Source organism: Pteropus alecto, unplaced genomic scaffold (assembly GCF_000325575.1).
Source record: "Pteropus alecto unplaced genomic scaffold, ASM32557v1 scaffold98, whole genome shotgun sequence".
Taxonomy (NCBI): domain Eukaryota; kingdom Metazoa; phylum Chordata; class Mammalia; order Chiroptera; family Pteropodidae; genus Pteropus; species Pteropus alecto.
Window position 1 is genome coordinate 14016905 of NW_006443570.1, and position 25914 is coordinate 14042818.

Here is a 25914-nt window from a genome sequence, read left to right on the forward strand (position 1 = left end):
TCCTAGGCGAGGCCTTTTCTCCGGCAGGCCCTGCAAACTCGCCTTTGCAGTGGGTCGCTCGGTAACCTCTGCAGGCCCCTAGCCCAGCGCTCCGTACGCAGTTTAAGCCCCTCTCCCCAGGCTTTCCTTTTTTGAACCCTCTTTCTTTACCCTTTCCCTTTAATACAGGCTGCTTTTGCCAAAGCACGCGCCTCAGAAAGGGGTTGAAGGATCTTGGGCCTATGTCTTACAGAAACCACCTACCCTCGGGGAGGCTTAATTATCTAGAAATGTCGCAGCTCCCCGGATACCTGTGTATTGCCTATCTTAATACTACAGCTCTCACTACATAAGCATATCTACTGAGGTCAGAGTGACATTATCGTGCTCAGTAAAAATTCCACTAAAATGATTTGATTTCGTTGTAAATAGTCTCGTATTGTCTAGTACATTAAAACTCTATGAAATGAGTGTACTCCTAGGCCATGACTCTTCAAAATGGGCTTTCTTGGCATTCTTTAGTTTACAGGTGGCCTTTTTATTTTTTCTTTGAAGAAGCAAAATGATCGAATGTATAAGAGCATCATAAAAAGCCGATTGCTCATCTTTAAAACTACCCAGTTCTGGGTAGTTTTCTTTTTTGAATTTGGTGGTAGTACAGCATTACAAGATACTCTGCCTTGTGTTGCTGTAGTATTTCCTTTAAAAGGAAATGGCAGAAATTTGAATTGAATTCTGAACAGGAAATGAGTGCAGTTGCTTGCCACTATTTCTTAAGAAATAAAATGAACCCTTTATGAATATCTTTTGAAGTCTGCATTTTGATGATGCTGAAGCTTTAGATTATATATTTGCCTATTTTGATAAAGAGCAAGTCTTTTTATCTTATCACCTTTGGCTTTTTTGCTTTTCAAAGGCAGTTGATCTGTTTTGTTCCTGATTCTTTTTTTTTTTTTTTTTTTTGCAAATATCTGCTGAAGCTTTTTAAAATTTTATATAAAATGCAAGTCATTGTAGAGATGCCACTCTATGCCTTTTCTGTTTGCCACTCTCAATTAAGAGTTGATTGAACTGCAGTGCTTTTAAAAGAAATAGAAGAGTATTGAGTGACTTAATTTGCTAGAACTTTTTAAGTGAAAGCATCTATAATTACCCAAGTACATTTTTTTTTTTCATGGAAAAAGAATGATTTGGCCCGACATAGGTAACTATAATTTGTGTTGGTGTATTAGAAAATAATCTGTATGTCTTGGTTGTGATTTTTGCATTTTTTGCATTAAAAGTATAATGGACTTGTATTTTAAGTAGTTGAAAAAACTAACACCGATCAAATTAAATGATGCATTTCTCAATTCGAAAACTAGTAAGAATCCATTTATCGATATTCTCTCCCTCTCCAACACACTTCTGGAGCACATAGTTTAGTATCCACCTTTTATGCTTGTTGTCTCAGAATGCTTTTGAAGTTTAAAAAAAAATTCTTTGGGATTGGACATAAATTACTGTTGAGTGTATAATATCAAAGCATAGGGGAAATCAACGTAAATTTTAGTATAAGATTTTGCATAGACACTGATTTCTCTCCTTATTCCCACTTAACCTGTAATGTGAGTGCAGTATTGATGTATGTTATATAGCACTTTAAAAGTCAACTTTTGGGTGTTTTTACACTTTTTTCTCTGTACAATATAATAATTTCCAAAATTTCCCATAGAAAAAGATGTAACATTACACTGTGATTTATTATTGCATTTATTTGTCCAGAGAAGTTGAGATTGGACTGAACCTGGTGGTTGAGTTTTGCTTTTATTGGATTGTAGACTTGTGACTAAGGCAAATAAAATGTAGGCTTACTTAATTTAAATATCTCGAAAACAGCATTTTTTTTAGGAAAGGATGCAGTTTTTCTTTGTTTTGGAAGGGTTTTTATCACTGGGTAATGAGTGGGACTGTTGCTTTGTCTTGGAACTTTTGCACAGTCATTGAATGCTGGTTAGTGAAAATTCTCGTTAAGAATGCATTATACTTAGAAAAGCAAGTTTCAGAACCATTCTACCAAATATTACTTAAAGGAAGAATGCAGAGCAAACAACACCTGTTGGGTAAGAGGGAGAGAAGAGCAGAGGTTTATGCTCTGCAGTGGTCCATTGGTAGTTTGATGGTAGTATATCCCTGAAGTTAATATTTGGTTTGGTTTTTATTTTTAGGGTCTATAGGTGATGCATGGTGGAAACATTGTGTTACCTTTATTTCTGGTAGTCTTAGAATCTTGTTAGCTCCTAGATGTTAAGTCTAGTTACAACGTTTACAAATCAGTTACAAATGTTTATTATTTTAGTAACAGAAGCTGAAAACTGTAGCCTTAAACTGGCAATTTTAAATTGTATTTATAAAATGAAACTAAGAAGCTTGTATGTGAGGAAGTAGCCTCTTCTTTTTTGTGGTATGTTGCATCCACATTAAAAAGGCTCAGTTTAGTGGGTTTGAATACTTGAGTAAAGTGCTGATGTACATATATTTGAGATAATTCCAAATAAGTTGGTGGGATATTTAGGAAAGTGGCATGCTATGTGGCAAAAATGCTTTTTAGTGTTACTAGCATTGTAAAATAAGATGGACAGAAAACAGATTTTCTTTTAGAGACATCTTCGAAGAATTACAATTCTTGCGTACTTATAAAAGTTCATGGAGTGAAACTATATACTCCTTTTTAAATGATCTTGAAAAATAATCACAAAACAAAGCAAATTATTCTTGCTCTTGCTTCCCAGAGATAACTAAGCATATAGCAGCATTTGGTGTAATTCCATTCGTAGACACATAGATGCAGAGTTGATATGCATTCTTAACATTTTATATCTTGCTTTTTTTCATTAAATGTAATGTTGAGAATATTTTTTTCTTGTCATTTTAAACAGCTTTAATAGTCCTATAATATATTTGTTGTGTGACTTTACATAATTATATCATTCTCTCTGTTGGACATAGAAGCAGTTCTAGTTTCTGCTATAAATAATACTATAAGAATATAAATAATGCATAAATATTTGCATTAAATTTTTTTTTCTCAGGCTTTTGGAAATACAGTTACTGGATCAAAGAATAAAAACCTTTTATAAAGTTCTTGATACATACTGTCAAATTGCTACAATATTTCTGGAATGCAGTTTCCCCTCTGAATTAAGACCAATCTAAATGGACTCAAACTCTGATAAGGGTTTCTTAACTGAGACTTTACAAAGATAATAAATGGTAGCATTAATGTTTTCTTTCAACTCTTGATTAAATAATTAATTTTACCAAAGACGATAGATGTTACAAACAGCTGTGACGATAAAGAAGTAAAAAAGCAAAACTAAAGTGACAATGGTTTTTAATAAATACAAACTTAATATTGTTGGTTAGAGCTTATGAGAATGCTTTAAAAAACAGATTATTGTGGTCAGGAGAAACCGGGACAGATACAAGTGAAAGTCGGTAATGGATTCAATAAACTTTATAAAGCAATAATTGCTGGACAATGACTCGTTCTATTTTTGGCTAGGTAGGGATAGGCAACCTCATCATTAAGCTGAACACTAATGATTCCTCTGTGAAACCACACCTGAAATATTTTACATGACTGTCTTCCTTTAGGTGACCTAGAATCTGAAGATCAAGTCAAGGAAGTGGTTTTAAAGAATGGGGGAAAAAAGTTCTACTATCCTCTTTGTATTCCCCTTTTTCTTTTTCCTCCCTTTTTATTGTCATCTCTCAACATTAAGCATATAGTGATTGGCCAGAAAACAGCAAGGTAAAAAAAACCCCATTATCCTAAATTTTTTAAGGGCAAGGACAGAGGAATTCAGTGTGAATGCAGTGTTTCTAACTAGGGTGGTATAGAGTAAGTACAAGAGACGTTAGTATTATCCAAGCCAACAAAATCCAGGAAAGACACAGTAATAGACCTGATCTTGACATTTATCTATGCTCGTTAAGGTGAAAATTAAATGATCTTAAATGAGGGGTTTTTCTTTTAGAAAAATTTTAACTGTTGTTGACTTTAAAATGGATTTCTAAAGCAAGTATTATTTACCAAATTATATATATTTTCTAAAGGTCAACCAGCAGGTCTCAATATGTTAGATATATTCTTTGATACCTACTTTAATTATTAAAGCAATATAACATAGTTGTTCAGATAATAATTCACTTACACAGAGTCAGAATTTAGGATTTTGCCTATGAACCAGATGAGAGAGACCTTGATAGTTTTAATCTTAAAATAATTAAGATATAAGTAATTGTCTTAATGTTTTTATGGTGGCAATTGTTATGTGGGGAAATGGTGTATATTTGTATCAAGCAAGTGAACATGCAAATTAAGGTGATAGTTGCTTAACTGGTAGATTTGGAGTGATTTGCAGTGTTCTGTTGAGTTACATGGCTTTAAAAGTTTATCTTAACACCTTTTTTTAAGACTTGCCAGTTAACTTTGAGTTTAAACCATGTGGTGATTTCAGAAAACAATGTGAGCTAATTGTACTATTAACTGTTTTTATTCTTTTATTGGTTTTCATGAACCAGGATTTCTAAAACCAGGATTATTAAATGTTTTTTTAAAATTTCAATAGATTATAAAATATGGTAAATACTGTGGGTAGTATGGATCATTAGATATTTCACCCACTAATTTCAGTCATCCTTACCAGTCCATTTAGAGCTACATTATTAAAGTGGGCTAATAACCAGTTTCACTTTGTACTGTTGATAAGTTAAAATATGAAAGTGCTTAGAACAATGCCTAGTATATATGAAGCTACATTAATTGTCTTTATTATTATTATTACCACCACTCTTTGGAGATATTAATAAGATTATGAGAGTGAAAACTAGAAAGAAGTTGAAAGACCTGAAAATTGGACAATTGATCCTTGAAACTGAGACTTGGACATATAGTCTGTAAGTATGGAAGAAGAAACTTCCAGAACAGTAAAAGCTATTGAGATGGAAGCATGTCTCTGAACATGGTATAATGTATATAGAATTGGAAGCAAAGAATACTAAGTTTCCCCTCATAGTAAGTAGTGTTCGTGCATTGTAATAAATTTGGGAAAGATAGGAACACATAAAAAAGTCATCTGTTTTCTCACTGCCTAGAGATAGCCACATCTAATAAATTATTTATTTTTCTGTAAGAAAATATGCAGATATTTGAATCATATTGTACATGTGGTTTTTGGTTCTGTGAAATACAATGAAGTCCTCTGGATTCTTGAGTCTGTGTTTGCATCATTGTACATCCTTAGCAGATGCTCTCTCTACTTCACATATCTAGTGTTTTCACCTTATCAAATCCAGAAAATATATATATTGCTTACACTTACACTTGGTTATTCAGTCTTCAGTTTATTGTTAGAACAAACATCTTTTAAGGCTCTCATTTCTAATGTGGAGGGGAAAAAAATGGTCACCTCCATTAAGGAAGCAGGTCTTTTTGATGCTGGTTGGTGGAGGAATCTCCTTAAGATCACATTCAACTGCGTGAGGATTTTTAGCATTTTATTTTTGCGCCAAATGGGTCTCCTTATCCTGACTTCACTCTCGGTGTGTAGGAGTTTGTGGGTCCTTTTCATCTTAATCTAGAAATAGAAGTTTGTCCTAGCACAGTATGTTTAATACTTTTAACAATATTTTAGTTAAGATAAAATACGTTACTTTATTTCATTGTTTTGAAGGCAGACTTTTTTTAACATCTCTGGAAGTTGGGTTGCTTCTTTAATTTGATGACATCTTGATTATAATGGCTCTTTCCTAGTGGTACATAAATATGGTACTTTTTAATATTAGTAGTGTCACAGATCATTGAAATGTGCTAATTACTAATTCCCCATTATCTGATATCCTGAAACATCTTTAAGCTTTTTTATATTCCTCTTTCTCTGGTAGTGAGTTTTGATAATTGAATATCTCGGTGTATCCTTTTTGTTCATAATTAGAGCAGACATTTTTCTATGTACCAGGTACTGTTCTGAGTACTTCATGTATATATATTACGTATATCATATACAAATCTTATAATGTAAATGACTACATGTACATGTATGTATGTAGTCATTTACATTATCTTATTTACTGTATTCCATTAAGAGGAATAACTAAAAATGTCAGGGTGTTTTAACACAAAATATCAGGTCATTTCACTTATTAAATGCCATTATTATTGAACACTGCAAAAACACTTTTAAATATAATTTATCACAACCCGTTCTAAGAGATATTAAAAATTATTACATAATTTCATTTTATAAATGAGGCTGAAAATCGAGACAGGTTAAGTAACTTGCTCAGAGTTATGGTATAGATTATAAATGGTAGAGCTGGGATTTGAACTCATGTCTGCCTGACTTCAGTGTTCTTGCTCCTAGTTACTATTTCTGGCTTTAGAAACTTGTATAACTTGGATTTTTTAAAAAAATTGGCAGAGGGCAAGATGGCAGGTGGTGGAGATCTGGCTTTGGGGGTCTATTTTTGTCCTAGGAGTTTATATAATAGTCTATATCATGTATTCGAAGAATATAAATTAATTGATTTTTATTCTTTTGCATATTAAGATGGTGATGGAATTTCCTGACAATGTGTTAAATCTCGATGGGCATCAAAATAATGGTGCACAACTGAAGCAGTTCATTCAGGTAATAGTTTTAAAACTCAAACTTCTTCGTTTTATTTTGTTTTCTTTAGATTCCTCTTAAAAGTGAGATATGATGAGGGTGGCTCCATAGTGTAATGGTTAGCATGTCTGCTTTACATGGAGAAAGTCCTGGGTTCACACCCCAGGTGGAGCCACGGACCATACCCTGGGTGCACCAGGCCCCAGGTGCACACTGCGAGTGTGTGGAAGGAGACGCCCCACCTTCAGAGATCCAGTTCTTAAGGGGAAATGGCAACATCCATAGGTCAGCGGTGGAAGTGGAGGGGAGAATTATAGAGGGGAAAAAAAGTGAGATATGAGATTTATTTTTAAATGGTGTGTTCATGTGTATATGTGTGTGAGTGTGTTTTAAAGTCATTTAAAATTTTAGCCCCAAGTTTTTGTTTTAAATAGGGGTCTCTAGGTCTTAAGACTGCACTGAAATTGCAATTTTTTCACTGTTGCTACAGTGACTATATTTATGTACTTATGAGAAAGATTCAGTGGTGTTATGTTATCATTTTACATGTCCGTAAGGCTTTAACTTTGCCAGGTGATCTTTCCTGTTTTTTAAAGATAAGGAATACAACTTCTCATTGAGACCTTGTTGGGGTTTTTTTTTGTAGTAATTGTTTTATTCAAATAATAAAAAGTTAATCTTTTATTATGAACTTTCTTATTTTTATTCTGAAGCAATATGGTACTTTATAAATACACTATATATAATTAAGATAATGGAATATAAATTGTTAATTTATTTCAACATTCTATTTTTACTTTTGGAGAAAATTTTGAATGAATGGTTAACGGTAACTATGAGAAAAATCCTTCTTGGGAGTTATCTTATTTTCCCATCTGTTTTTAGTAAAGCTGGAGGCGTTATTTGTAGCATAACTATAATTCCAGCCAGGCAGAAGTTATTTACTAGAGTTTTGCCCATTTCTCTGCAGCTGTGGTTCTTAGTCATTTTTCTACCTTGTCATAACCAACAGATAACATTCCTATGCACCAGCATTTTAGTTGCTACTCACTTATAGGCTTCTACATAGGTAACATAGGCCTTGTTCTCTCCCACTAATCCATAACACACCTGGTTGAGAGTTGCTGCTCTACACGATCACCATCCTAAAATGGTTCCTGTAGCTAACAGTGTGTTGCTAAAAGTTGAGATGTGGTAAAGCTGCATTGTACCTTTATTTTTATTTCTTTTCTTCCCTTTAAAAGCTTTTTTATTTTAAGCAAGAATACTAAGCTTAATACTCACTGAACAAGCACTAAATTTCCAGACACACGGCTGCTTTTTGCTATGCTGGCACACATACTTCTTAGCCCTGACATCCAAAGCAGAGCCTTTTATACCCTAAATTCTAGAGCAGGGGGTTCTGTATAGCAAACTTAGTATAATATGGACAAGGCCGACTGACTGCCTTGCCTTTCTGACTCAGTTGCAGATAGAGATGGCAAACCCTGCCCAGGTTGTACTTAATGCACAGAGATAGCAACTAGAAGTTGTAGTGAAAGTAATTTTCTATTTTTCTTAAGGACTCGTCTTCGTTTTTCTTTCCCTCTTTCTTTCAGCGACATAGTATGCTTAAGCAACAAGATCTAAGTATTGCCATGGTGGTGACATCACGTGAAGTCTTGAGTGCACTTTCTCAGCTTGTCCCATGTGTTGGTTGTCGTCGTAGTGTGGAGCGCCTCTTTTCCCAGCTTGTAGAGTCTGGAAATCCTGCCCTTGAACCCCTGACAGTAGGGCCAAAGGGAGTCCTATCTGTTACTCGAAGCTGCATGACTGATGCAAAGAAGCTTTATACATTATTTTATGTACATGGGTAAGTATAATTAATTAGGAAAAATGGGTTTGTTAAAATTTTTAAACTTGGTGACAGTGGTGGCTTTTCTAAATTTGGTCAGGGCAAAGCTTGAGCCCAAATTCAACCATTTTATTGAGTAACTTCTATGTGCCAGTGACTATAAAATATCTCTTTTCATGTGGAGAAAGGCAAGCAGTAAGCAAATACATAATTTGTCAGTTATGATAAGTTATAAAGAAAAACCAGTAAGAAAGATAGAGATCGAGTGGGTGGAATTAATATGGAAGATGGTCAGGGAATTCTGCTGATAGAATAACATTGACTGTTAGAGTTGAATGAAGTAAGTGAAAGAACCATGTAGATATCTGAGGGAAGGCAGAGAGGGAGCAGCAAGTGTAAAGGTTCAAAGGTTGGTTTTCCTGGCATGTTTGAAGAGCGGCAAGGAAGCCATTGTGGCTGGAGCCAGGTGAATGAAGGGAACAGTAATAAAAGATGAGGTCAGAGGAGGACCAATTATGTAGTGCCATCTTGAGGTCTTTTTTGTTTTTCTTTTTACTCTGAATGAGACTGGAAGATTTGGGAGGATTTCGAGGAGATAAGTGACCTGGTCTGACTTGAGGTTTGGCTTACTTTGACGTTTGTATTGAAACTGAATGGAAGGATGGTGGAAGGACAGAAAAACAGCCTGTTTACTAATCCATGTGAGAGATAACAGTATTGTGGCTGCAGAGGAGAAATGTTTGGGTCCTGGATGTATTTTGAGGAATGAGCCAACAGGATTTTTGGATAGATTGGATATGGAGGAGGACATCAAGGATGAATCTCAGATTTGGGGTTCTTAAGAATAGGACAGATGTTTTTCATTACTGAGATGGGTAGGACGGGGGGAGCAATTTTACAGAGCTCACTTGTGGATGTGTTAAGTTTTAGATACCAGTTGGGCATCTAAAGAGATGTAGAGTTCAGAGAGGTCTGTCCTAGAGATGTAAGTTTGTGTCATCAGCATATATATGTATAGTTTTTAAACTAAATACAGTATTTAAACTGTAGTATATAAAATGTATGTAGTATGTAATATATGTATTCCTACATATGTATAAATTAAACACATGAGATGAGAGGTGATTACCACAGGGTGAATATTAATAGGAAAAGAGGTCCGAAGACCAAACCCTGGTGCTTTCCTCTTTAGAGGTGGTGGTAGAGACTTTGGATTTTTACTCTGCCTGAGAAAAGAAGCTTCGGAGGGTTTTTCAACAGAGAAATAACAGAATGTGATCTTTGTAGTAGAAAGATCACTCCAGCTGCTAAGTGAAGCCTTAACAATGTAAAGGCAAAAGGTAGAAGCAAGGAGACCTTTTGGGAGGCCAGCTATTGCAATTGTCTAAGCTAGAGAGGCAGGTTGGACAAGGGTGTTAATGGTGGAGGTGATGAGAAGTGATTTGATTCTGGATATATTTAAAAGTTACAGTTTACAGGCTTTGCTGATTAGTTGGATATAGGATGTAGATATTAGTTGTACATATTTTTATATTCATATAAAATTTCTGTTGGCACCTCATCCAGGATAATTTGTGTATTTAGATAATGTTTGGACAAGGTAAGGTGGCTGAGAGGTAGCAATCAGTCAAAATATTTGAGTGCCAGGTACACTGCTAGATGAAGTGCAGATACAGGGATGAATGAGACAGATGCAGTCTGAGGAAAAGAGTACTTTGAATAGAGCAGGTCTCTTTCAACATTTTGACAGACTGAGAATGGAATGGGAAGACAGGTGTACAGACTCTTTGGAGTTATAATTTGAGGAGAAATTTTCAAAGTAAGTGATATATCTATAATATTTTATACTTTTTCTAAAAGCAATAAAAGATATTTTGAAAATTTTAAAGAAAAATGAATAATCTAACCTTTAATGGTTTATTTTTAATTAGGTCCAAACTAAATGACATGATAGATGCTATTCCAAAAAGTAAAAAGAACAAGAGATGTCAGTTGCACTCCTTAGATACGCATAAACCAAAACCTTTGGGGTAAGTAGAATTGAATATCAAGATGTTTTGTCGTTGTTAAGATTATAAATGTTGATTATATTTAGTATTTAAAAACCCCCACACTGCTAGTTTTCTTTCTTTAATTGGTTACACTATAACAAAGTTCAAAATAAATATGTCTCCTACTTCTGTAGGCGTTTTTTTGATACTTACAGGGTCTCAGTATAGGTTTGCTTTTTAAAAAGTTTTTTATATATAACATGTTTCAGAGGAAAGAGGTGGAGATCTTTGCGGAAATTTATGTAGCCAATATTAAGTTGTCCAAAGCAGTGATATTCTTTGATTTACCTAATAGCCATAAATTATTTTTCTTGTCTTCTTGTCTCTAGGTCTCCCTAATAATTTATCAAGGATTAAAAAAAAAGGCTTGACTCAGTTATAACAATGTTTATTTATGTAACTAATTTACAGTTTTCTTCTTGGTTAGGTGCTACAATGCCCAAGGCTGCTTCTGCCCCAATCTCCCAGCACAGTGTCACGGTTGCCCTCTACAAAATTGCTTAGGGTTGTGGGTGGTAAGGAGAAGTCATGGAATTTGGAGGGAGTTTCTAAGAAGTAACTTTTGTTTTGGAGAGAAAGGGATGATGTAAAACTAGTGAATTAATTTTAAAAATTAGTTTTGAATATCTCATTAATAGTGTTGACACCATTGTTGTATAGACATGTTTCTGTCTGGCAAAAAGACCTGATGATCAGCTGGTTGTGTGTTAATCTATTAATAAAGTTTTTGGTTTTTTTCCTTCTATAATCAGGAACAAAAATAAATATTTTTAAAATTTTATTATGAAAACTGTCAAACACATAGAAGAATAGACTATATAAGGATATCCCTCCACCCAAATGCCTTCATTCAGATTCAGTAGTAGTTATCGAGATTTGCCACATTTGTTTTATCTGCCTTTTTCTTTGCTGAAGCATTTTATAGCAAGATTCAGGCATCATGTTCTTTTACTCCTACATATATGCACACACATCTCTAAATATATAGACATTTTCTTTGATAATGACTGCCATTTTAACACCTGACAAAATGAACTATAATAATCTACTACCCAGTTTATATTTAGATTTCCCCAACTGTCTCAAAAAGTGTCTTTCTACATCGATTTGTTAGAATCAGGATCCAAATAAGCACACATTACATGGTATCTAAATGTGAGAATACTCTGAACCCAGTAAAGTTCTACAACAACCTAAAGTGGTTTATCTATGGATAATTATTTCACGTACCTGATTTACCAGTATCTTTAGAGAATTCCTGACTTTGTGATGAATATAGAATTCAGTCTCAGTTTCTCATTAGACATTAACCTTTCCTGAATGATTTGTTAGCTCCAGTCACAGAGTAGGATGATATAATAAAAGCTTGCCTTCTGATTTTTTGTTAGGCAGTTTTTTCATTGAGGAACTAAAAGCAGCAGATATCCTAACATCTTACACATCTGTGCTCATTGTCACCCTCCTTCAAAGACCAGTCCTTCCACTTTTACTCTGGATTATATCTCCTCTCTTATTATCACTGACTGTCATCAATTATCTATTTTTATTAAATTGACATGCAGCTATGTTTTCCCATCTTTCAGCTTAAAAAACAGACCTCCACAGACATCACATCCCCCTTCAGCTATAGTCCTACCACATGGGATGCCAAATGTGGTAGAAGGTTGTTTGCTGAATTATGGAAGAGTATGAATGGAGTTAGTCTATCTTAAGCATTGTCTCCTAAGGTAGCTTCAGTAATTCCCACATGCCATATGGAAAGCAGCCCAGGGAGTATAGTCTGCTTAGCCAGGTCTCCCTCTCCACTTTGGATGGTCACTGCCATTATATGCTCCTGTGACTTTCCATTTTATATATTTCTACTGTTCCCCTCTTTTTCTGTTTAGACTTTCTCCAGGGAAAGTATAATGTAATTGATTAGGTTTCAACCTAATCAGTTGCATCAATCCAGCTCAGCGTTTCTGAGAGTATTCTCATATCCATGAAAGTAAACCCAAGTTTTTGTCTAGGAGTAAGTTTGAGATCCAAAAGAAAGATCTAGGCCAGAATTACAGGCCTGTAGCTGATGATTGATTACCCGCGAGAATGATATATAAGATCACTTAAGAGTAAGAGAAGAATGCTGAGGAATTCAATTTAATAGTAAAAAAGAAGCCAGTAAAGAAACTTGAGAAAGAGTGGCTAGAGAGATAGAAGGAAGCCAAGGGAAAAGAGTGTTTCAGAAGGGTCTAGTCAGCTGTATTGAATGCTACTGAGTCATCAAGGACCTCAACACTGAGATTATCGGTAATTTTGATGAGCAGATCTATAGTTGAGTGGAAGCAGAATCCAGATCAGAATGAGTAGAAAGTGAATGCAGTGTAAGGTAATGGATTAAGTTGTGAGCGAAAAGTGGGAGTAAAACAGGGAAGTGGAAAGATTTCTTTTTCAGAAAGCTTCAACTTGAACGGAAGGAGTGATATAAAGACATTTGGTCTGGAGGGATTATGGATAAAATCTTGATTCAAGCTGTAGAATTTTTTTTAAAGCTGTTCTCAGAGTAATGCTTTCATATCCTGATGATAGAATAATCTTTCCCCAGCTCTGATTTCATGAACCTTTTCCTCAGTTATAAGAAATTGAATATGAAAGTTACTCAGCTTTAGGAGTTTATAGATCATTCAAGTATATTTAGAACAAGAGGAAATATGGGAGTTGAGAGTAGAAGGATGCAACATGGAAGGCAGAGCAGGAGTTGAGGATTTGTTTCAAAAATTAGAAGCACTGGACCATGGCCTGAGCCCTTATGAGAGGGAATGGAGAGCTAAATTGTATGTCTGACCTTATATGGTGGGCAGGGGGTTGAGAAATACCTATTTAGTTATGTAGAGTAGGTTAAGTAAAGATTCAGAGCTTTTCCATTTCAAGCATCCAAGGTAATGAATTTCTAGGACTGTAGTGAGACCTACAGAAGAACAGGCAGGAGCCAGTTCAGAATCATGAAAAATCAAGACGACTATCCTTGAATGGAATATAGACACACATTTCTCTTGGAATGCACATCTGCAGCAAAGCAAAATGCATGACCAGCGCCACATTGAAACCTGTGGGGGAGGGAGAGTCTGGGAAATTTTTAGTAAGTTTTTAAAAAATTATTTGTATAGTACTTATTACTAATTTAGGCTGTGTAAAGTGTTCATCTTAGTTGCTTTTTTATTTTAGTAAATATAAAAATTTATTTACTATAAATGAACCTGTGACTTTCCCAGCTACTTGTAAATGTGAAGGTAGATAAAGAGTTTTGTTGCCATGGACTAGCTATAAAATCACATTGAGTAGATCAAAACTTGTTATAATTTTCAATTTGTGGAATATTGATTCATGTTTATAGGTGAAAATGTAATTTTTCAGCTTTTGACTTTAAAACATTCCAAGTACATTTGCTCATAAAATGCTTAGTGTGTTAACCAGTTGCTATCTTAATAAATAAAAATGTTGTTAAATTGTATCAGGTAATCTTAATAGTTGAGCAGAAGTTTTTATATAAAGATAAGAGCACATGTTTAACATTTTAATATGGTTAAAATGAATATGTAACTATATATACAAATTTGTAAACTTATCCTACTAATATCTTAATGTATTAAAGAGTTCATGATCTTTAATATAGACTATAGAAATTATTTCTTCAGATTATCTCAGTGTCACTAAGCTTTGTACTATACTGTACTACAGTGAAGGGAGCAGTAGCAGTGTCAGTTCAGAGAAGTTAAGTACAGATAAGAGAAGTAGTGAAGACCACAGGAAGGACAGCAAGTGTAGGATCATTTTCCATTATGGACCTTTCCAGGGAACAGCCAGGTAAAATCAAGCAATCCTTTACTCTGCCTTTTAAACTGTTTTTACCCTTACATATTTCTCCTTCTCACTAATATTTGTTTCTTTCTGCAGAGGTTGTTGGATGGACGTATGGGAACTAATGTCCCAAGAATGCAGGGATGAAGTCGTTTTAATTGACTCTAGTTGTCTTTTAGAAACACTAGAAACATATCTGCGAAAACACAGGTAAGTGTAAAGGTCATCATGGTGTAGTTGAAAGGTACCTTAGCTCTTTGTCATCCAGACTGACCTGTCATATACCTGTATTTTAACCTTTCCATTAATGCCTGGCACGAAGCAAAGCTTAATGTTAGAGTGGGCAATTCTTTTATGGGATGACTCTCAGTATTAGCCTTCTTAGCCAGCATCTCATTTTTTTGTAATCGTTTTTTTGTAACTTTTACCTGTTGGTTCCAGGTTAGCCTTTTAAGAAACACAGAATGACCGAATCAAGTAAAGTGTACTTAATCACTTGGGAAACTCTAATATTCCTTGTTTTTGTGGTGGAAACATTTTATGATGTCATTTTCAAAATGAAAGTTAAATTACTTTCACTTAGTAATATTTTGAATTATTTCTATAATTGCCGAAACCTAAAAACAAAGTTGGAATTTGTGTGCTTCATGTACTATAAAATAAAAGTAACTTCAGATTTTTCTTTTTATTGTACTACTTCACAAAGGAATTTTCTAAGTGTTATTAACTTTTGGAAATTCATAGGGAGGGGGAGAGTGCAGTAGGAAAGGAAACTAGTAAGGGAGCCATCTAGAGATGATATTCTTGGGAGAATTGTACTGTTTTAATATAAGTTTGTCACATGTTGGGTTTGTGGTTATGTGTTCTTTGACCTTGGGACAGATATACACAGTTACTTTGGGGACACTTCTAGCAAACGGGATTGATAAAAACTGGCATTATCAAGATTGGTGTTAGTATGGCAATGAGCTAATGACTTAACCTGCATACTTAGTTTAATAGGTGTGTTTCTTTTTTCAGTTACAGACTTCGTTTATTTGCTTTTTTGGTTGATTGTACATAAGAGAGTAGAAATTTGTGTCAGTTATTTGGAGTTTTGGAGGGGAATTATATTGATGTAAAACATATATAAATGTATAGATCCATTATAGATTCCTTCCTATTTCAATACTGAATCATTCCATCCAAAAGATACATTTTGGTGTAATAAATTAGTAGTCCCCAGAGCTACTGTTTTGGAGTTTCCTATAATGGTTATCCATATTTTATGTGTTTTAAGGACAATATTTTATGTTGTTTATAAGAAGGCAGAGTGTATTTTATAAATATCTTAAGGGTAGGGAGAAGTACAATTAAGAGGAATTAAGAGAGATTACATTGAATCTGGGTTCTACTGATTATAACTTTGTATAAGTTACTTGACTTTTCTGTGCCTCAATTTTTTTTTTCAAATTAATAATAATAGTACTCATAGGATTTATAAGATTAATTTGTTGTGGGGATTTTCGATACATAGTAAAGCTTACTTAGAACAGTATCTGGCACATAGTAAGCACATAGTAAATGTTCGTGTGCCAGATTTGCAAGTCTTTGTTACTACTGTGTATCTAGTTCGGTTTGGTGCAGTTTGAGTTTTTGTGTTACAGTCAGTTGAAATTGATTTGTAAATGTCTAAATAATGTACCTTTTTGGCACTTCTACTTTAGTGGAGTTTTCTGAACACTTTATAATAAAAATTTACTAACACTATTTGGCCAGTTAAGTATTATTGTAGTACATTATTGTATTAGAAATGAGGTCTTAAGAAACCAAAATCTCTGCTTTAAATGTTTTTTAAATTTACGTGCAAGGTTACTTTTGAAAACAGGAAAAATCCCATTCTTTTGGCTTTCATGTAATATTTAAAAATTGCTGTTTACTTGTGCTTAGGTTACTTATGATTATACTCAAAACATATTAAATTACTCAATGGAAGCCATAAATTATGAGGAAAATATTTCAAGTTTTATTATTATTACCGAATGACATTTAACCCTTTATTTACTAGAAATTGTACTTATTATTTATAACTTGAAGACGTGGAAGCATTTGTTGTTATTTCTGTGTCCATGTCTATTTTTTTTAATTGTTAAAAAAAGCCCACGTAATATAAATTTATCCTTTTAACAGTTTTTAAGTCTATATTACAGTATTGTTAACTGTATACACATTGTTATGCAGTAGATTGCTAGAATTTTTTCATCTTGCGTGACTGAAACTATATCTATTGAAAAACAACTCCTCTTTTACCCTTGCCCCATCCCCTGACAACCATTCTATTTTCTGTTCCTGTGAGTTTGATTTCTTTAGATAATTTACATAGCTGGAATCGTGCAGTATTTGTCTTTTTGTGATTGGCTTATTTCCTTTAGTATAGTGTCCTCAAGTTTCATTCATGTTGTAGCATGTGACAGAATTTCCTTATTTTTTAAGACTGAATGATATTCCATTATATCCAACATTCATCTGTCAGTGGACATTTAGGTTGCTCTTCCTTCTTGACTATTGTGAAAAATGCTGCAGTGAGCATGAGTGTGTAGTGTGTAAATATCTCTTTGAGATCCTGTTTTCAAGTCTTTTGGGTATATAACCAGAAGTGGGATTGCTGGATCATACAGTGGTTTTAGTTTTAATTTTTTTTTGCGGAAATACTATACCGTTTGCCATACTGGCAGCACCATTTTCCAGTTCCACCAACAGTGCACAACGGTTTTAATTTCTCCACATCCTTGCCAACACTTATTATGTAATTTTTTTGCTAGTGGCCATACTAATGGGTACGAGGTGATATTGCATGGTTTTGATTTGCATTTCCCTAATGATTCATGATATTGAGCATCTTTTCATATACTTGTTAACCTTTTGTTATATCTTCTGTGGGGAAATGACTATTCACATCCTTTGGCCATTTTTTTAATTCATTATTGAGTTGTAGGGGTTCTTTATATATTCTGGACATTAACCCCCCCTTACCTATTTATGTGGTGCAAATATTCCATTAGTTGTCTTTAAGTGGATTGATTGTTTCCTTTGCGACACGGAGGTTTTTAAGTTAGATATTGTCAAATTTGTCTTATTTTTGCTTTTGTTTCCTGTTTTTTTGATGTTATATCTAAGAAATTATCACTACTTCCACTGTCATGAAATTTTTCTCCCATGTTTTCTTCCAGGAGTTTTATGGTTTCAGGTCTTAATTTGTAGATTTTAACCCATTTCGAGTTCATTTTTTATATATTTCTCTGTGTCCTTTGAAGAATTTACTGAAACAATTATTTAACTTGTCAGCATTATCGCCTCTGTGTACCACGTGGGCATAGAGCCTCTATTTTAACATATATTCATTTCAAGAAACACAGTTATATACTATTGGGCCAGAAAGATGTGTGTAGTAAACTAATGCATCTTGGGAAATAAGCCTGGAAATAGTAGGTTGCGTAAGAGAAGAAATCACCAAAGGCCTTAATAGGGAGTTTGAATTTTATTTCTAGATAGTGAGGAGATTTTTAAGTTGAGAGCGAGATAATTAGATTTGTTTTTTTAAAGATTATTTTGGTATGAGAGAAGCATTAGAGCTAGGAAGAGGGGAAACAAGGAAGCCAGTTAAGCTTTTTAAAAAGTTGTCTAGGTGATTTACAACAGAAATTTGAAAAGAAGGGACCTGTAAGAGATGTAAGAAAAAATTGATACCAATTGACTCCACCGTAAATGGGGGACCTGAGATGTTGGAATTAACTGTTTCCTTTCCGGGTGACTTTGTGAATGGTGATGTTCTTAACAGGGATGGAAGGAGACATAGGAAGGGAACAGTATGGCCCTTCGTTTTGGACAGTGAGTTTAATGTGTTGCCTATTGGATATCTATGATGTCCCCCATTTTTCAGTATGAGTCTGGCCCTTAGGTAAGGGGCAAAGATTTGAACAGAGTTGTAGAGTCGAGAGTCAGATATGTTAGCTGAAGCCATGTGGGTAGATGAGCTCACCTAAGGAGAGGAATTTAGATCAAAGAAATCAAAAATTTCTCCTACCACATATGATCTTCTGAGAGAAGCAGTTATTAATATTATGAACTTGGCTTTTTCACCAGACCAATTTCTTCCTTGTTTCAGGAATTCAAAGATGAAGAAACTAGGCTTCTATTCTTTTTCTTTCTGATTGAATATATTTGGTTTCTTAAAGAAAATTTCATCACCCTCAATATTCACATGCTCTTCTATACTTTTACCACATTATATACACTTATTTAAACCACATTTCTATGTATATGTTGTCTATTTAATGATTGTTTTGAGAAACATGGTTTTATTTTTATTTTTTGGAAGAATCTGACATTTTGAAAACTACCAGTAAACTAAGAATACATGTACCACTTTCCCACTCTCATTGTTACCGCCCTACTACCCCCTCACCCCCTCCCCTGCCCACTGCTTAGCTAGTGGTGAACTAAAATAAAATGTTGTGGTAAAAATTTGAATCAAGGTTTGCTAGCTGAAGATACCAACTATTTTCAGAACCTGTAAGGAAAGAGATACAAGTCATTCGTTTGTAGCCTCTGTTTTATTTCTGACCAGTACAAATAACTTTTGAAGTGGAGATATGCTAGTCTTTGGCAACTAATATTTACTTGGCAACTAATATTTTCTTGGCATGTATTTTTTGAGCTAACAAATACATATTTGCCTCATTCTTTTAGGCCCCTAGGCTTCTCTAGTTTAAAAAATCATTTGCAAATGGAGATTTAGCTATACTCATATAATCCCTAAATTTATATTTCCCTTATATGTGTATGTTTCCCGTTGTGTATGTTTCCCGTTGTGTATGAAGGCTTTTTTTAATGCTGTACATGGGAGGGGAGTGTCGTCATCTGGTACACTATTAAATGCCTTATGAAATAATGACACACCCAGTTCTTAATTTTGAAGTTTTTCTTTTCAACAGGTTTTGCACCGATTGCAAAAATAAAGTCCTCCGAGCATACAATATCCTTATTGGTGAACTTGATTGCAGCAAAGAGAAAGGATACTGTGCTGCACTGTATGAAGGCTTGCGGTGCTGTCCACATGAACGACACATACATGTTTGCTGTGAAACAGACTTCATTGCACATCTTTTGGGTCGTGCTGAGCCAGAGTTCGCAGGAGGGTATGAGTATGTAATTTGCTAGAATGGGCTATCTAGCGCTTTGCTTCATTTTATTACTAAAAGTTTATTTCCATCACCTCTGCCTCAGTACATATGATATACGTATAAATTAAAGTGTGCCTGTAAACATTTTGCTTTCTTTAAAACATTCATTTTTTTAATTAAAATTAGGAAGAAAGTCTTCTGTGGTGTTTGGTTCAGTCCTCTCTGCTCCTTGTTGCTTGAAGTAGACAGGCTTTTGTTGGCTTTCATTATTATATCTTGTCATTTTCATTTGGAAATGATTAGAAGGGATTTTTTTCTCCCCTCCATCCATGCATTTTCATGTTTAAATTTTGTTCGTAATGATGGTTTTTGCATAGGAAATGAGGTCTTTGCAACAGGGGTTTAAGAAATACGTTATTGAATGTAATTCATGAACTGTATCTATTATTATTAAATTATATTAGAGCCTAAAATTTTATCTCTGGCTTTGTTGTAAACATAAAATCAGGAAAAGTTCATAGAATAAATTGAACCTATTTCTCTTTGTGTTTTTTGTACCAACTCTCATTCGAGTGCTTACTTTCTGCTAGGCAGTTAGAATACAGTCTTCTGTTATCACTGAAGTTCCATGAACACTTCTACTGAAGATTGGCCTAGAGGGCCTTTGCCCATGATTGAATCGCTTTGGCATTGCCTTTCTGTATTCCTCCTCAAAAAAAAGAAACAAAAACTAAATAGGCATTTTCTGTAATTAGAAGATGAAAGGAACTGTCAAACCTCTACGAGCTGGACACTTATGACTTCTTCGTGCCCAAAAAACTCTCGTTAGTGTCAGTTCCTGAATTACTTTATTTTTAGCACTTTTAGGACTGAGTTCTACCTGCATGTATATTTCTTATTGGTTATAAACGTGTGCTTTGTATATTTATACCTTAATTGAGTTTGAATGTTATTAGGTATGAAGATTGTGTATAAAAACCAAACTTGCAGATATGTTATCTGTCTTTTACTGTTTTAGTTAAGGGTATTAGAAATTATATGTGATTTATTCTCCTTTATAGACGAAGAGAAAGGCATGCTAAGACAATAGATATAGCTCAAGAAGAAGTTCTGACCTGCTTGGGAATTCATCTTTATGAAAGACTGCATCGAATCTGGCAAAAACTGCGAGCGGAAGAACAGACATGGCAGATGCTTTTCTATCTTGGTGTTGATGCTTTACGCAAGAGTTTTGAGGTAAGAACAGCGAGCTTCGTGTGCAAGATTGCTTAGTCAAGCTATTGAACTGAACTTTAATGTAAGTAAGCCACCAGTCCGACCTTGCCTCAGAGGTCTGCAGTCCACTGATACAGTGTCATAACTTTTGGAAGAGAGGGGAGGGGTTCCCCGGGGAATGGAAATTTAGAAGTGTGTGGATTTTTCTTTGTTTTTTTAGTCCTGTGTTTCTGCCAGCCTTAGCTTTTTAGACTTTTTCAGAGTAGAAAACTAAAGTTGATTATTTAAGAAGATGCTGCTGTGAAACATAACTAATGAAAAGTTAAAAGCAGCCCTAAAATAAGCAACAAAATTAGCAAACATTAGTCCCAGTTTGTCCACTGATGTACAATAATATGAAGTAAATGCTGTCGAAATGCCATGATGTGTAAGAACTACTTTTTATAAGCACACTGAAGCCTCTTTATAATGCAGGTGTTGAGTTTAGTGCTTGTGATTTGGTAACCTTTTTTTTTTTTTTTTTCCCCCAATTATACCCTGTAGACATAAATTTTTGGCTAGTGAATATTTTGTTATATTCTGGGGCATGATTGTAACTCTTTAACTGGTTCATCAGTCCCTTTTGAGAATGATATGAAAGCTACAGACCCATCATGAACTTTAAGCATTGTTCTAGAAAGTCTGAAGAGATTTGTACTAGTTCCTACTGAATAGATTTTTTCTTTTCTCTTTGTATGTTTGTGTCTTCGGAGACTAGATCATCTAATGAGGTTAAAGTTTCATTGTATGAAAAAATGAATGAATGTTTACTTGCTAAAATTCTGAAATTTGAAATTAGAATATTGCTGGTTTAGAATAGGAGTATGTATGTTTACCTTTCCCATAGGGATTAGTTGTATATTCACTTCCTGGGTAGATTTGAAGACTGTTATCATTTAAGGTATTAAATGTTGAGATCCTTTTTAGGGACTACCTGGCAAAATTGCAGCATGAAATATCAGTTCATTTAAAATTAACAAATGAGAATTTTCCTGGAAAATAGAGTTTCAACCCATATTCAGTCTCAACTTTGTTTTTGTAATAGATGACTGTGGAAAAAGTACAAGGTATTAGCCGATTGGAACAACTTTGTGAAGAATTTTCAGAGGAGGAACGAGTAAGAGAACTCAAGCAAGAAAAGAAACGCCAAAAACGGAAGAATAGACGAAAAAATAAATGTGTATGTGATATTCCTACTCCCTTACAAACAGCAGATGAAAAGGAAGTAAGCCAAGAGAAGGTAGTATTCCTTAATATTGATTGGCTCATGAATATGTAGTATTGTTTTTTGCTAGATTTTGGCATTTTTACTATACTTTTTCAGAATATGAGCTACTACAGCCTGTAAATTGGCTTTTTTTGTTACTATAATCTGTATAAGCCCCAATTTTTAATGTCATGTGTTTGTTTTATAAAGACAATATTGGATAGTTATCTTTTTACCTGACCTTAGAATACTGTTAGATCCAAGTCCAAATGTGGAAAGTTAACTCCATGCATGACTTCAAGTAGTTCTTAACTTTTTGGTCTCAGGGACCCCTTTGCATTCTTAAAAATTAAGGTTCCTGTGAGCTTTTGTTTATGTGGATTATACTTATCAACATTTATTGTATTAGAATTTAAATGGAGAAAATTTAAATTATTAATTCTTCTAAAAATAATAACCTCATTATATGTTAACATGAATAACATTTTTTGAAAAATAACTTCTCAAAAGAAAAAGTGAGAAGGGCGGCATTATTTTATACTTTTGCAAATCTTTAATATTTGACTTAAAAGGAATGAGGTGGATTCTCATATCTGCTTCTGCATTCAGTCTGTTTCCCTGTGTTGCTTGGTTGAAGCATATGAAGAAAGTCTCACAAAGATACATATATATATGTGGTAGGAAAAGGGGGGAATGCTTTAACATAAAACTTTTCAGATAGTTGTGGATATTCTTCTTTGGTATTACAACTCAACAAATGGTAGTTTCTTAAAGATTAGTTACAGTGTGGAACCTGACACCTTATCAATGGCCTTTCATACTCTGTTGAATTAAAATCCATTGGTCTGTGTTATACTTTACCATAGATCTTTTACTCAGACATGATTTTGTAATGTAAAGCATTGATTGTTTGAAAGATACTGGTTCACTGAGTATCTTCCCAGATACTGACATTATCAGATAATCAATCACATTAAAACCACTATTGATCTCATCAGAAAGGTCTTTTAAGTATTGGGAAGCTTCATGTTCATTGTGCTTGTATATGCAAGTTTTCAAAATTCTGATTGTAGTTTGAAAATTCAAATATCATTGACAACAGATTCTGTCCCTTGTTTTCCTTGGAGTGATGGACTGGCTTCATTTTTTGAGAAAATATCTTTTAAATATCCAAGTTTGAATAGCCATAGTTTGTCTTTCATTCATTCTTTCAAGTGAAATTTATGTTTCAGGAAAAAAACAGCTAGTTCAACTTGCAGCTCAGACAATTGCTCTGGTACTCTTCCTTGAGACAATCATTGTACTTTGGTATGCAGCAAAAGTGCTTTAAGCATACTTCCCATTCGTCACATCGACTATTAAAAAGACATCTACACATGGGTTGATATTTGATAAAATTAATATTTTTACTGCTTCAAAGACATTTATAAGTGAAATGATTATCTATCTACTGAGAGTGTTTGACAAATGAAAATTATAGTCACAATTAGTACACTTTGGTTGCCACTGCCTTGATTTGTGCTAAAGCCCAGGAACTTTTTTCACTATTGCTTTTGTACCATCTCTGTCAGTGTCAATACAGTGAAGAAGGCATTATGTATTAGTATTAGTATTCAGATGAAAATATTTTTGATCTAGAGAACCCATGGGGTCAGCAAATCACCCCTTGAGAACTATTATCTTAGATTTACCTGATATCATTAACTCCTAACTTGCTTTTTGGTTGGTTCCTGGTCTTGAAGTAAATAATTTTTCATGAGAATAGTTTTTTTTATTAACCTCAACTCCTAATTGGTTAATATTAAGGAAATTAAAATGTAGTCATTATGGACGTAAAGCTTTTTAAAACTGTTAATATTGATCCTTAAAGGAAACAGACTTCATAGAAAATAGCTGCAAAGCCTGTGGCAGCACTGAAGATGGTAATGGTTGTGTAGAAGTAATTGTTACCAACGAAAATACATCATGTACCTGTCCTAGCAGTGGCAATCTTTTGGGGTCCCCTAAAATAAAGAAGGGTAAGTAAACAGTTTCTTTTAAAAATTAACTCTTGAGTTTATTTATTCTCTTAAATGTATGAGCTTTTAGAGATGGTATAACCTAGAATTTAGGAATTGCTTTATAACACTAAGAAAATCATATAGTCAGATGCTTAATATTTTTTTTCTTAAGATATTTGAGTTGTTAGCATTTGATTTGTGAGTATTTGATAAAAACAAAAAAATCATTTTCATTATTAATTTACTTTCTACTTTCTATAAGCCACCAATTTTGAAATTTTTCTGTGGTCCTCAAGTTGGTTTATTCTTTGTCTTAATATATTTATTGGCTTGTTAATTGTAACTGTCACCTAATTTATTCTCAGGCTTATCTCCACACTGTAATGGTAGTGATTGTGGATATTCATCTAGCATGGAAGGGAGTGAAACAGGTTCTCGGGAGGGTTCGGATGTTGCCTGCACTGAAGGCATTTGTAATCATGATGAACACGGTAGGTTCAGATTAAGCTTCTCAATTATTTCTGCTACATGGCTGATTTGAGCAAATAAGTAAGGGATTATTGATATTTCTGCAGGTGATGATTCCTGTGTTCATCATTGTGAAGACAAAGAGGATGATGGCGATAGTTGTGTTGAATGTTGGGCAAATTCTGAAGAGAACAACACCAAAGGAAAAAATAAAAAGAAGAAAAAGAAAAGCAAGATGTTGAAATGTGATGAACATGTAAGTGTCATAACTTACAATCCTTTTAAAAAATTTTTCCATTATAGTTGGCATACAATATTATGTTAATTTCAGATGTACAACATAGTGATTAGATACCAATATAACTCAAAAAGTGGTCATCCCAGTAAATCTGGTACTCCTCTGATACTGTATGTAATTATTACAATAACTTTATTCCTTATGCTGTACTTTATTATCTCCATGACTATTTTGTAACTACTAATTTGTCCTTCTTAATTCCTTCTCCCTTTTTCACTGATCCCCCAAACTCCCCCCCCCACCCATCTGGTAACCCTCAAAATGTTCTGTCTATGAGTTTCTGTTTTGTTTGTTTGTTTTGTTCCTTAGATTCCACATGTCTGTGAAATCATATGGCATTTGTCTTTATCTGACTTAGGCCACTCAGCATAACACCCTCTAGGTCCATCATGAAATATCTTTTTCCTTCCTTTACTTTCCGTTGGTGTGTGTCTTTTAATCTGAAGTGAGTCTCTTATAGACAGCCTCTGTAAGGGTCTTGTTTTCTTATCTATTCAGCTACCCTGTCTTTTGATTGGAGCATTTAATTCTTTTTCGTTGGAAATACTTATTGATAATATGTAGTCATTCTTTATTCATATTTTTGATACATATTTTTTTCTTAAAGAAGTCCCTCTAGCATTTCGTGTAAGACTAGCTTGGTGGTGATGAACTAACTCCTTTAGCTTTTTCTTGTCTGGGAAGCTCTTTATCTGTCCCTCAATTCTAAATGGGTAGAATTATTTTGGCTGTAGGTCCAAACTTGCTTTTCGGTTGGTTCTTGGTCTTGAAGTAAATAATTTTTACTTCAAGCTGGGTAGAGTAATTTTGGTTGTAGGTCCTGGGTTTTCATTCTGGCCTGCAAACTTTCTGTTGAGAAATTGGCTGTCAGTCTTGGAGGAACTCCCTTGTAGGTAACTAATTGCTTTTCTCTTGCTGCATTTAAGATTCTCTCTTTGTATTTAATGTTTGGCATTTTAATTATGATGTGTCTTGGCGTGGACCTCTTTGGGTTCATCTTCTTTGGGACTTTCTCCACTTCCTGGGCTTGTATGTCTGTTTCTTTTTCCAGGTTAGGGAAGTTTTCCATCATTATTTCTTCAAGTGAGTTTTTAATTTCTTGCCTCTCTCATCTCCTTCTGGTACCCCTATGATATGAATGTTGTTACTCTTGATTTTGTCCCAGAGGCTCCTT

The 25914-nt window shown here is 34.2% G+C and overlaps 1 protein-coding gene across 6 annotated transcripts in view; it reads left to right on the forward strand.

The window, feature by feature from the left end:
• GGNBP2 (gametogenetin binding protein 2) overlaps positions 1-25914 on the forward strand; it is a 30174-nt gene that overhangs the window by 286 nt on the left and 3974 nt on the right. Inside the window, exons 2-12 of one of the 6 annotated variants that reach the window (XM_015599239.1) lie at positions 6573-6653; positions 8231-8484; positions 10398-10496; positions 14232-14357; positions 14448-14561; positions 19325-19534; positions 20575-20749; positions 21813-22007; positions 23845-23992; positions 24340-24465; positions 24550-24698. In XM_015599239.1, coding sequence (XP_015454725.1) covers positions 6573-6653; positions 8231-8484; positions 10398-10496; positions 14232-14357; positions 14448-14561; positions 19325-19534; positions 20575-20749; positions 21813-22007; positions 23845-23992; positions 24340-24465; positions 24550-24698 — 1677 coding nt within the window. The remainder of the gene's footprint in view (positions 1-6572; positions 6654-8230; positions 8485-10397; positions 10497-14231; positions 14358-14447; positions 14562-19324; positions 19535-20574; positions 20750-21812; positions 22008-23844; positions 23993-24339; positions 24466-24549; positions 24699-25914) is intronic. The other 5 variants (XM_015599241.2, XM_015599242.2, XM_015599240.1 and 2 more) reach the window with 5 other exon arrangements.